This window comes from Aplysia californica, unplaced genomic scaffold (genome assembly GCF_000002075.1).
Source record: "Aplysia californica isolate F4 #8 unplaced genomic scaffold, AplCal3.0 scaffold00135, whole genome shotgun sequence".
NCBI classification, from domain to species: domain Eukaryota; kingdom Metazoa; phylum Mollusca; class Gastropoda; order Aplysiida; family Aplysiidae; genus Aplysia; species Aplysia californica.
Window position 1 is genome coordinate 1,255,971 of NW_004797405.1, and position 13,637 is coordinate 1,269,607.

General features: G+C 42.6%; 1 protein-coding gene across 2 annotated transcripts in view; it reads left to right on the forward strand.

The window, feature by feature from the left end:
- LOC101855941 (Golgi pH regulator) overlaps positions 1-13,637 on the forward strand; it is a 46,039-nt gene that overhangs the window by 27,972 nt on the left and 4,430 nt on the right. The window contains exons 13-15 of one of the 2 annotated variants that reach the window (XM_035969300.1): positions 1,173-1,238; positions 4,855-4,913; positions 8,885-8,963. In XM_035969300.1, the coding sequence (XP_035825193.1) occupies positions 1,173-1,238; positions 4,855-4,913; positions 8,885-8,948 (189 nt within the window). In that variant the 3' untranslated portion in view covers positions 8,949-8,963. The remainder of the gene's footprint in view (positions 1-1,172; positions 1,239-4,854; positions 4,914-8,884; positions 8,964-13,637) is intronic. The other variant, XM_013081541.2, reaches the window with a different exon arrangement.

Consider the following 13,637-nt stretch of genomic DNA (forward strand, 5'->3'; position numbering starts at 1 on the left):
AGACCAGAGAAAGCAATAATCTCGGGGCAACAAAGCGACATGTGTTCTTGTTCAGTCTTCATGGACAAACCAAAGCAAAATTCTCGGGGCAACATAGCATCAAGTGCCCTTGTGGCAGTATTGGTTCAATATATTTATGGAATACACCTTGTCGCTCAATTGCAACTTCGGCTCAATTCATTGTAGGAATTTGATATTTTGACACTATGTGCGCCACTATTTTGGTATCAATACTAACGGGAAAAAACGATTTTCGGGATTTTGGCGCTCGTCGCAGTGTTGCACCCAGCCAGCGATATATTCGATTACTGCAGATCCTTTTCCAGTGGGCTATTTTGCTTACACTGAGGCGAAATCGATCTATGTGGGGGTGTGTGGTTGAAAGTGTGTGTTTAGGCAAGCAATCATACACACAGGCAAAATGTCTTGGTTGAGACAAATTGTAATAATTTGTCGGATCGAAAGCAAGTTCATGCTCTGCAAGATCACTGGTATATCCGAGTCTGCTCAAATTGAACCCTGTTATAGCCAGGTTCATATTACTTACGCTTATAGAGAAAAAACCCAGGAGATTTGATTTATCACTGCTGTATAATGCAAGTTCCTGTACTAACAGAGGCTGTTATAAATGGACTGGACCAGAGCTGCCAACCCCACCGGCCACAAAAGTGTAAGATTTTAGCTGAAAAAGTGTAAGATTGGGAAAAAAAGTGTACAATATGACAAATATCACTATTTCGACACACACGCAATTAAAACTCTCACAAAAATTAAAAGAAAAGCCAACTCGCAACACGAACTCGATGGAAGTAGGCCTAAACAAATGAAATTAGGTCAAAATCAATCAAGGGAAGTCACTGTGATGTTGTGAGTGTCTTCATCCAACGGTACATTGGCTGTCATAGGGGCCTATTAATAATAGATTGGACCGCTGGCGGTCGCGAATCAGGGTGGCAAACGGAACAAGATTTTGTTTCGACAATCAATCGGATCGAGCAAAAAGTTGTACATTTTGGCAAAGTGGTGGAAAATCTTGCGATCGCTGAAAAAGCTTACAGATATGCTTTTTTGGCTTAAGGTTGGCAGCTCTGCTGGACTGTAGTGTCGATAGGGGCATTAAACCTATACCATTTCACCATTTTCACCAATTGATTCTTTCTGATCCCCTGCAGTTCTTCTACGCTATTGCCAGCAGCAAGTCCTCCAACGTCATTGTCCTGTGCCTGGCTCAGATCATGGTAGGATCTTTTTCTGTCGTTCTTTATCGGCCAGAACAACACGCTCCGTGTCGTTTCTGTTTACCCCCCAGGCGCCAGAACGACACAGAGCGTGTTGTTTTCGTCTCCTTCAATTTAATACATTTTTCCATCCCGTCCTCCAAATCCATGTTTATAATACTGGTCAAGTTAAAAATAGACACGATGACTCTTCCTTTTTTTGTGTGATTTCGCAACTTGAAGGCGTATTTTTTTAGCGATAGCGCTTTGTATGGCCGACAGTTTTAGATCTAGAGTCAAGAGTCGTTTTCCCACTCAGAATTGTTACTGAAATCCCTCTACACATAGCTGCCACTTTCCCGCTAAATAGCGGAAACTCTGCTTCATCTAGCTTTTCCCGCTACTTTGCTCCTTCCTCCGCTGGACCGCTCTTGGTCGCAATTTGCTATACTACAATACTTTTTTACCCGCGGAAAACACCGAACCGGGAGAGAGACGAAAACGCAGCTTGCGCATGTCCGCCCGTAGTTTTCTACTTCCGTTCTTCTAGGCCTAGCGCTGGTTTCACTTTGTTTGTTGTGGAGCAACAAAGTGTCGATCGGGCATCGGGACGTTAGCGCGCCGAGTTGTCATTGAAAACGGCGGAAATTCGAGAGAAATTGATGCAGAATGCAAAAATAAAAGGAGCTCCGCTTGCTGCACTTTGCGTTTGGTGCGATAAAGAAATCGCGGCCCGTGGCAATCCTGTACAATTGCGGTCCCGTTTGTTTACATGACGGCTATTGTGGCTGTTGAAATGAATCTAGATCTAGATAGTCTATCTCTAGATATAATCTAGATTTACACATATTTAGATATCTAGATTCTAGATCTAGATTAGATAGCGTAGGCTGTAATTTTAATTCAGGTTAGAACTACACACTACAGAGGGACTACTAAGTTAAGTGCAAACAGGACCGCAATTGTACAGGAGTGCTCAGTACAGCGGCAAAGGTGTTGCCTCGTTGATCCAATACTGCGCGCGCTCTACGTCGATGTACAAGTTTAAAGTGAAAGAAATCTTTTTATAAGACACCAGCTTGCAACAAACACTGGATTTTTAGTCACCAATTCCAAACTGTGTCAAATTGACTCAAACTCAAATGCTTGTTGGTCTACTTAATGCCTTTGTTGTTGTTTTTGTTTTTGTTTTTTTGTTGTTGTTGTTTTTTTTCAAATACATTTTAATTCAGTTGCCTATGATTAACATATATGACAGTTTTCCCTTCCAAAACCATAAGCTAGATTTTCCAGTATATATTGCCTCTGGATCTCACTGGTTTTACTCCGGCCTTCGGAGAGCGCGCGTTCGCCTTCGCATGAATTTCCTCCTTTTTTGAAATTCTTGAGTGGCAGCTATGTCTACAATACACCTGCTTTTTCTGCATTCAATCTCACTTTCCATGCTTCCTTCATGTTGACGATTGTTAATCTTTTGGTATGGTGAACAAGATGGATCAAAATCCATAATTGGTCGTGATATAAGAAATAAAGCGAATTCTGAATGACAGCACCGATTCAAATCCATGAAATCATTTCTGGTTGATAAGAGTTAATGTAGATGTTTTTACACCCCAGTCGACACAATGTAGATCAATCATTTAGGAGGTGGGCTTCTGATCCTGCCTGTCAGGGCCAACCTGGACTGAGAGGCATAGAACGCTTAAGCAGAAAGACAGAGACACTCGGTAAACATTCCCCCCCACCTGAGAATCAAACACGGGTCTCCTGCCTGAGACAGCAAAGGGCCTAACCACTCCACCACAGACTCTGGGCATTCTTTATACGATCGGATAAAATAATATAAGACAGCATATTATTGATCTCCACAAAAAAGAAATTTGCTGGGGCATGGTAAATACATGGTAAATCTCTCTCATACCTGCACACACACACACAAATTCGCACGCACGCACACACACTCACTTGCACGCACACACACTCACTTACACACACACACACACACACACACACACACATGCTCATGGCCTTGATTTTCTGGTAAGAAAATTACCAATGTTAAATCAGTTTTTGTGTTTGATTTGTACCAAAGAAACGGATTCATGGAAGATCAATACTTGACATAGCCACTGAACTAGTAGAAAAACACCATCTTCCGTGTAACAGAGAAATGCTGAAACCCTTAAGACCAGAACTCCCCCCAAACACCGACATCAAGAAGGCCAACCTCAAAACTTCCCTCATTAAAGAGACAGTGAAAAAGGAATGTGACCCTGTAGAACTGAAGACAACAGCTCTGAAGGCAATTGACTCCTACCCTAGTGACTCAATTCATATTTACACAGACGGGTCAGCCTTCAAGAGAACTATGAACGCAGGTTTTGGGGTTAGAATTGAACATCCTGACAAAACATGTGAAGAGTTATTTGATGCTTGTGATTCTTCTTCTACAAATTGCGAGGCTGAGACCATCACCATTGAAGCAGCAATCCTCCACCTGACCAACATTTTCATAATACATCCAAAAAAGATCAAGGACAATATTATCTTCACAGACAGAAAGTCAGTACTCCAAGCTTTGGAAAACATGAACTTCGAAAGCCCAGCCTGCCTGTCCATGGCTCAAACAATCAACACCTTCATACAGACCTATGCCGTCGACCTGACACTACAGTGGATACCTGGCCACAGCAACATCCCAGGAAACGACAGAGCAGACACCCTTGCCAAGAAGGGAGCATCACAGACACAACCACACAACCCAGTATCACAACAGACAGCCAAGAACATCATCAAATGCAACACCAGGGAACGGTGGCTGAATGGATGGGCAATGGGCAAAACTGGAAGAATTGTATTTGCACACATGACAGCCCCCAACTCAAAAGATGCAATAAATTCCCTGAGAAGAAGAGAACAAGTCACAATATTTCGCCTGCGAACACAACACATCCCACTAAATTCCTACCTTAATAGGATCCGCAAGGATACCCCACCCGACTGCCCGTTGTGCGACTGCCAGGATGAAATAGTACCACACCACCTCTTTAACTGCCCTGCACTTAACGACCTGCGTAGCACCTACCTACCTGCCTCCCCAGACATCGGAAATACTCTGTACAGCGACAAAGCACAGCTGATTAAAACATGTAAATTCTTTGCCATATTGACAGACCGAAGGGCTAGAACCCAAATGGCCGCTGGATCGGAAAAGTAAAGTAAAGTAAGTGTTTGATTTGTACCAAGTTTTTTGTGGTGTGGGTGTCTGCCTAATGAATGGCTATCACTTGGACCTGGATGTCTTTTCTCTTACTGTTCTTTTTTCGTTCTCCCTTCTCTCACACTTGGTTGGTAAGTGCTATGTGCTCTCTGTCTCTGTCTCTCTCTCTCTCTCTCTCTCTCTCTCTCCCCTTCTCCTTCTCTCCCTCCTTCTGCCTCTCTCTTCCCCTTTCCTTTCCTCCCTCTCTCTCTCTCTTCCCCTTTCCTTTCCTCCTTCCCATTCCCTCTCCTTCCCCTCTCTCTCTCTCTTTCTCTCCCTCTCTCTCTCTCTCTCTCCCTCCCTCCCTCCCTCCCTCAGTGTAGAGGCGTGTAAAACGTTCAGTTTATTCATATCTTCTTTCCCCATCTGCCTGGTCAGGGAATGTACTTCGTCTCCTGTGTGCTGCTGATGAGGATGAACATGCCACAAGAGTACAGGTAACATGCAATATGTGAGGCATTGTGGTGAAATCAGGCGTTCGTCAAAATGATGAAATAGAAGAAACAAGCATTTTTCTGCCAGTTTGACAATTTTTTTCAAATTTGTTTTTCAGCTCAGCACCTTTTTTGTCCATATAAAAACACATTTCTTTGTGAATTTTACACAAATACGTTTCTTAAAGGCTCAAAATATGCAAATTTTCAGTTTCCATGGACCCTCAAGCTATTGAAGTGAAGTTTCCAAACTTTGGCAGCCATTTTCTCACTAATTTTACCACTGAAAACCAGGTGACCTATACCTCCTTCAATCGCAAATATCTTGACTTCCATTCAAAATAGATGGGGGGGTTTTTTTACTTCAAAAGCAGGACAAATGAATAAGCTTTCAGATGATACCAATAACTCTACATGCCCAAAAACTGACGAGCACCGGATTCCACAGTGTCCTTGTGACACTTATGTCCTTTTGTCTGTGAACTGCTGTAGGCTATAACCCTTTCATTGCCAAGTGGTGTGCATTCCTACTGTCAGCGATGATTTTCTACGAAGTGCGTTAGCAAGGTCAGCAATCTGAGGTTTCCTCGATGTCAGTGGGCTTACGGTCTAGATCTAGCCCAGCCATGACATTTTTGGACTCCGGGTTTTCAAATGTATTTTTCCTCACTTTCCCATGTTCCCTGTCTCACTCATTACTTTTAAAAACTTGCAAATCTCAGTCAAAAAGTGAAATTTGCTGCCTTTTTAAAGTCATTTTGGTGTTTACATTTTTGCAAGAGCACACATTCATCTGCAAGACTAGACCTGTGTTTATCGATTGCCTTCAAGCCTAGCATCATTGCCTTTCTCACCCTGCACCAAGGTATAGGCCACGGACAAACACTTTCCACCTTTCTCTATGCTGGGCTAGCCTCTTGATGTTATTCCATGTCTTCCCACTTTTCTGTACATCAATTTCTGTGATTCTTCTCCAGGTTCCTCGCGGCCTTCCCCTTGATCTTTTACCCTGTGGATTCCAATCCAACGCTTTCTCTATTGTGCCGCTGCCTGACTTCCTGAGAGTATGTCCAATCCATCGCCACCACCTTCTTCCTACCTCATCTCTGACTGGGATCTTTCTTGTTTTCCTTTACACTTCCTCGCTGATGACCCTGTCTGTCCATCTGATCCTCAGTAACTTTCGTAGACACTTGGTCAAGAAAACCTGGACCCTCTTTATGCAAGTCTTTGATGCGTTCCATGTCTCACATCCATACAACAGGACTGGCTGCACATTTGAATTGAAAATCCTCCGTTTTGTTTGAAATAAGATATCTCTGGTCTTCCAAATCCTCTTCAATGATATGAAAGCAGCAAGTGCTTTTCCAATGCGGAATTTTATTTCAGCACCTGTGCCTCCCTCTCTGTCAATTATACTCCCAAGGTAGCAGAAGGATTCAACGTTTTCTAGTGCATTTCCTTCTATTGTGACCTGCTCCTTCCGTTGTGCATCTTTCCTTAGGACCTTTGACTTCCAGGGTGGATCCTCAATCCAACAGACTCTGATAGGCTGTTTAATACTGAAGTCTTTGCTTGCATCTGTTCCTGGGTGTGCGACAGAAGCGCCTTGTCGTCCACAAAATCCAGATTGTCCAACTGTGTCCATGGGGTCCACTGCATACCATTTCTGTGTCCTCTGGTGGTTTCCTTCATCAGCCAATCGTCTGCCAATATGAAGAGGAAAGGTGATTCTAAACATCCCTGTCTCATTCCAGTCTTGATGTCAAAGCTGTTCAAGCTTAGCACTGGAAGTAAACTAATACCAGCAAATTTGGTACTGATGCGCACATTTTTTATTCCCAAATATATTAGTCCACACCATGATTGTGGCTAAATCTCCGTATAGAAGAATTAGGGCCTAATGATTAGCAGGATGTTCATGTAACATTTTACAGATATCCAGAAACAGAATATATTGCCAACTTTTACGATGTTCGTGGTATGGCTCAAAGCTAAAAATAATGCATTTCTATGACATACCAGGTACGTATCAAGGCAATAAGGGGGTAAATGCAAAGTGCATCGCCTAAATGCTTGCAAAACTGGATTGATGAGGGTGGTTTGCAGGTGCTCTGGTGTGGTTTGCTCCTTCTTTCCTATCAAACTTCTATTGTCGTTATCTATTCTTTTTTTTGTGTTTGTTACTGTCTTGTAACACCTCTAGTCTGCGGCACTTATATAACCTACTAGTGTTGCAAGTGCCGTCAAAACTTACTACACATTTTCCTGATCAAATATCAAAATAAAGCGTTCAAATGAAACAGCAAAATTTATTCAACATAGTGGAGTCAAATCAAATTCAACATTGTAAGTTCAAACATCAAAATAGAGAGAGCAAATGTAACTCTAGGAAGCTCAAATATGAAAAAAGCGCTATCAACTGTAACAATAGATTGTCATCGCGGTTTTTCGGCAAATGCGGCCGCGAATTTTGCAGCTCTCCGCAAAGTACCGCAAATTTTACAAAACACGTAGTTTTCAGAAATATTTTCCTTCTTTTGAGCTGTTCTTGAACTCAAATTTCACATCAGGCCTAGGTTTTGTTTCCCTTCGTTCTGAAATTCATTGGCAGTCTTGATCTCTATTCTAATCCTATTTGTTCTACTATTTTTTACCGTTCACACTGGTACACTGTTGCAGCATTAACCGTAGCAACCATAGATATTTACAATCTTGTTTTTTCTGAGAGGAGACGACACCTCAATGAATAAAACTTAAAGGCATTAGGGTTTCTTATATTGCAATAACTTCATTGCTTATGAATCTTGGATGTAAATTTGATTGTATTTTCATTTTCAGATTTATTTTTCAAATGAATGACTTGCTTTGCCTTGCCTAGGTGTCATCCCTGACTTTCAGAGGTTGTCGTTCCTTGAGTCTCCTACCAGTTCAGTCTTGTGATCTAAGCATGCATTGCCAAGCTGTTACCCATCCCGGTTTTTACATCATCAGTCTATGACTTCCGTCCGTTGTCTGCCTCTAGCTCTCTTTCTTTTCATCCGACCGGTGAGAATTGTCCTTGGTAGTGAGTCATGGCGCATGGTGTGCCCGAAGTAGGGCCTATGTTAGTTTTACTGGTTTTAGTTTTGGTACCGTAGTATTTCTCTTTTAACTTAAAGTTTTTGCATCACAGCTTCATTTGTGATTTTGTCTTTCCAGCTGATTCTGCCTAGTCTGCAAAAGATCCACATTTCCAGAGCCTCAATCTCGTGTTCTAAATTTTTGTACTTTGTCCAAGTTTCCACGGCATAGGACACGATTGGAATGATGTAGCAGTTCACCAGCCTTAGTTTCAATTCCATTGTGATGTTTCTTGATAAACTATACATGTGTAAAGATGATGTATATAGTATAGCTTTCTAATATTCTCTTCATAAAAGTATGTATGAATTTTCAAAATAACCCCCAATAACGCCAGTCTTTTTTAGTATGTCTGTTTCATGGGATAAGCAGCAATTGTCTGTATGGATTCTGAATGCAAATTTCTTGGCAAATTTTGCAATTTTGGGGGCAAATTTTGGCTTTTTTGGGGGGCAATTTGCAAATTACCACGGGGACAGAATAGAGAGTTCAAATTCGATATTGTCAGTTGAAATTCAACTCACATATTTTAAACACAATAGGTTGTTTGACATGGTCTTGAGCACCCTGCCTCTCTGTCTGTCTCTGTCTCTTTCTCTCTTTCTTTCTCTCTCTCTCTCTTTATCTGTCTGTCTGTATCTCTTTCTGTCTCTCTCTTTATCTCTCTCTGCCCCCCGCCCCCCCTTCTCTTTCTCTGTATCTATCTCTCTTTCTATCTCTCGCTTTTTGTCTCTCTGTCCCTCTCACACGCACACACACACACACTCTCTCTCTCCCTCTCCTCTCTCTTTCTCTCTCCTCTCTCTCTCTCTCTCTCTCTCTCTCTCTCTCTCTCTCTCTCTCTCTCTCAGACGTCCGAGTTTTACGAGGAGCAGACGTCGCATCAGACCACCATTTGATCCTTGGAAAGATTAAACTGAAACAGAGAAGGTATGCACAAATCACAACTGGAAGTGCCAAAAGTATTAAGTGAGCCTTCTAAAAGACCCAGTAAAGAAGAATGAATTCAAGTTGGAACTGAAGAACAGATTTCAAGCCCTTCAAGATCTGGATGAATGTGAAGTAAACGAACACTGGGACAAAATAAAAGAGGCAGTAAATGCAACCTGCCACAGCATCCTAGGACCCAAAGTCAACACCAGGAATGAAGGGATTTCACAAGACTCTCTAGACAAAATCAAAAGAAGAAGAGAGCTGAAGGCCCAAGTCAACAACAGCCGTACCCAAACTGAGAAACTCGCTGCACAACAAGAGTACACCGAAGTAAACCGGGAGGTAAAGAATTCCATCAAGAAGGACAAGAATACCTACCTGAATGGCCAGGCCGAAAAGGCAGAGAATGCAGCCACAGACAACAAAGACTCTTTCAGGTAGGTTCAGCAAGCCCACTCTACCAATGAAAGACAAAGAGGGAAAGACTATCTTCAACCCGGAGGGGCAACTGAACCGATGGAGAGAACACTTTGATCAACTCTTGAAGTTGAATAGACCACCTCCAGAAAACCAACCAGAAATTCTTCCTGCCAGAAATGACCTCCCAATCGCTACGGAACCACCTTCGAGAGAGGAAATTGCTGCAGCTATAACAGCACTGAAGTCCCACAAGGCAGCTGGTCCTGTCCATATACCCCCGGAAGCCCTTAAGGCAGATAAAGATACATCAGTGGAAATTCTCCATGCTCAGTATTATTCGAAAAGGTTTGGCAAGAGGAGGAAATACCATCAAACTGGAAGGAAGGCCACCTAATCAAGCTGCCAAAGAAAGGAGACCTCAGCAATTGTAACAACTATAGAGGCAGACCTGCCACTCATCGGGATATCCCGATTTTTTTCCCCAAATCTCAAGCATCCCGATTTTCCCGATTTCTATAGCCAGTATCCTGATTTTTTTCGTTGCGTCTGTTGCATCCGATTCTTAGAAAAAAATATAAAAAGTTTTGCAATCTCTTTTGCTTGGAAGCACCGATTGGATTTTTTATCTGCAGGAACTTGGAACGCTATTTTCTAAAGCATCTATACCGAATCTAGTAGACTCACCCACGGTATTTCAACTAAAATCGACGTAGTATCAATTTTGAATTCCGACTTGGATACGCTCAAGATCTACTTTCGCTTTTATAACCCAGAATTCTCCAATGGTGTCTTGATTACTGTAACAATTATGACATGGGCCTTAAAATAAGCTATTCGTTGTTCAGCCGTTGCTTTAAGGGGGTGTAGCTATGGTCAACACCCAAATGCTGTAGTTTTTGGTCTACTAATGCTTGCTTTTCTGCATCAAAGGGGGTGACATAGTACAAAAAAAGGTTACCAAGCAAAAAATTCAAGATTTTAGCCATAATAATCTCGAGCCATCAAAAATAAAGGATTGATTCAGCATTTTTAAAAACAATTTTATATTTTGTCAATCATCAACACTCATCAAGATAGAAGCCTAATATTTGGCATGGCCATTACTGTTGGTAGGTAGAACAACCTTACAGAGCCAAATTTGAAATTTCTGTACTGACTTGTGAGCCTTACAGTCCTTACTATGCGCTACATTCAGGTCTCCAATGTTTTAAGATTTTGTAAAATAAAACAGGCCTAAAACTCCAAATGTGTACCATAAACAGCAAAAATGCCCCTGTAAAGTTATAGAGAAATGTGTATAAAAGATTGTGTCCAAATGTGAAACAATTCTGACAGTAACTTTCTGAGATCTACTCAAAATAGTGTTGCTACATGGTCAGATAAACAATTGTGAGAAAACTGCAAAGAGAGATAATTTTTGGTGAAGATTTTCCTACATTGCTGCCTCTCTTAAATGCATTTTCCAGCTATATCTAAGTTTGATAAAGGAATTAGGCTTCTAAAGATGGATCCTTGATATTGATATCTATTAAGATACTCCAAAATCCGAAAACTGATATTTTTTCAAAATTTTTACTGATCTGACCAGTGGATCCCCTTAAAAGTAATAAACGCAAGCTTTGTCTGGGTGCTGGTTATTCGGGCCCATCATCAAAACATGTCAGTGAATTTTTCAAACGCTCATTCGCATCACGTGACCTGACCTCGTAGGTGTGAGTAGTGCGTGTGTCGGGGACCGTTGGCTGTCGAGGTCAACAAAGCTCATTCACACCGGTCGCATTGGTCGAGGTGTTTTGGGGACTTAACCGGGGGGGGGGGGGGGTATTTTTTTTTCCACTTGGGCTTAAAGTGTGTGCCATGATACAGGTGCTAATTGAGGGGAAAGGAATAACAAAAAATAAATGAACAACCTTGGCGAGATTTTTTTTTTCGGGGCGGGGGTGGCGGAGGTGCCTTGAGTGAATATGCGATGGAAGTCAAACGTTTTTACTGTATGACAACGCGGGCTTTTTGCATGGATGATTAGAGTTATGTGCCATTTGTTTTCAAGACTACGAGAGTTTCAGCATTACTGCAACCTGCGCTCCCCCAGTTTATCCAACTCGGACTCGAGTACATATTATGCTGTCTTTCAGTTTTCTCTCTATTTAGAGGCCCAAACGTGAAATTATTCCTTCAAAAGTTTTGTCTTGCATACTTGTCCCATGAAGGGGAACCATGACCCCCCCCCCCCCCCCCCAGTGCCCCTTATCACTGATTTGCCGTTGGTCCCGATTTTTTTCACCAGATCCTGATTTTTTTACTCTAAAATCCTGATTTTTAGATTTCATAGAGTGGCAGGTCTGTAGAGGCCTAACACTCCTGTCCATACCTGGGAAAGTGTTCAACAGGATACTCCTGGAGAGAATCAAGCTGGCAACAGATGAGAAGCTCAGAGGAAACCAGGCAGGATTCCGCAAGACCCGATCATGTGTGGGCCAGATCGCTACCCTGCGCATCATTGTTGAGCAATCCCTTGAATGGAATTCACCACTCGTGGTCAACTTCATTGATAATGAAAAGGCATTTGACAGCGTGGACAGGGAAACTCTGTGGAAACTCATGCGGCATTATGGAATACCTGAGAAAATCGTCAAGCTTGTGAAGGCTACCCATGATGGAACAGACTGCCAAGTCTTCCACGAAGGACAACTCTCAGAACCATTCCTGGTACAGACAGGACTGCGACAAGGATGCTTGCTCTCACCTTTTGTCTTCATACTGGCAATTGACTGGATCATGAAGGAAGCCACCACAGGCAAGCGTAATGGAATACAATGGATCCCTCGACAGCAGCTGGACGACTTGGACTTCGCCGATGACCTTGCACTGCTCTCTCACACACATGCTCAGATGCAAGAAAAGACTAAGGAACTCAACAGCCTATCGAGGAGTGTTGGCCTATGTATACACCCGGGCAAGTCGAAAGTAGTGAAGCTAGGAAAAGTGTCAAGCCCTGCTGTGACAGTAGAAGACACTCCCCTAGAAGAAGTGGACTCCTTTACCTACCTTGGAAGTGTCATTGATGGTAAAGGTGGAACTGAGGCAGATGTAAAAGCAAGAACCGCCAAGGCAAGGTCAGCATTCAAGCATTTATCAAAAGTCTGGAAAGCAAGCAACGTCTCACTGCGCACCAAGATTCGACTCTTTAATTCCAATTTCAAGTCTGTGCTCCTCTATGGCTGCGAAACTTGGAAGACAGCAAAGACAGTGCTGAATAAAGTCCAGACTTTCATCAACAGATGTATGAGGAATATCCTAAGAATTAAGTGGCAGGATAGAATAAGAAATGAAGAGCTGTGGGAAAGGACAGGACAAAAGGATATAGAAGGAGAAATAGGACTAAGAAAGTGGCGTTGGATGGGACACACTTTCAGAAAGCCCAGCGGAAACATCACAAGACAGTCACTGCAATGGAACCCACAAGGAGCACGAGGCAGGGGTAGGCCACGGGAAACATGGAGGAGATGTATGTGGAAAGGGACATGAGAGGGATGAAGCTCACTTTAGCGAGCATTATATAATTAATCATCACCTCGCAGAAAGGCTTCTCGTATACCGGTATTCTCTGTCAATCCTCGAGACTGACTCTGTATTATTTGATTTTTGATCAGGAATGCAATATGTTGCTGTGTCTGCCTGGTAAGATCTGTTACAATGGTCGAAGTGTTGGATGTAATAAAACGAGGTGACAGTGACGGTTAGATCTAGATCTAGACAGCTGACAGAGAGAGACGAGAACAGTAAACAACGAATGTAGCTAAGAGACAGATGATATTTGAACTTTCATTGCTGCATTTGATACTTGATATTTGATCGGGAAAAGGTGTAGATCTAGATCTAGAGAGCAGACGGCGAGTATTGAATGCGAGAGACGTGAACGGTTAACAGCACTTTTTCTGTAGTTCCCACCCCCCAATTGTTATTCACTGGTTTTGGCCCCAAGAATAGGGGGGTTTCAGGGGGCTTGCCCCCCTGACCTAATCAACATATGGGGGGGGGGTTCAGGAGCCATGCCCTTCTAAATTTTACCATAATTTGATGTTTTGCAGTTGTTAGGTTTGATATCTCTTGCTCGCCATGGATCAGACATAGATCTAGGCCCAAATAAGGGGTGTGGGAACTACCGAAAAAGCACCGAAATTTGGGCTTTTAATTATAAGTGGTAAACTTTTATTTTCACTCCCGCGGACTGCTTCGGGGGTCAAACTG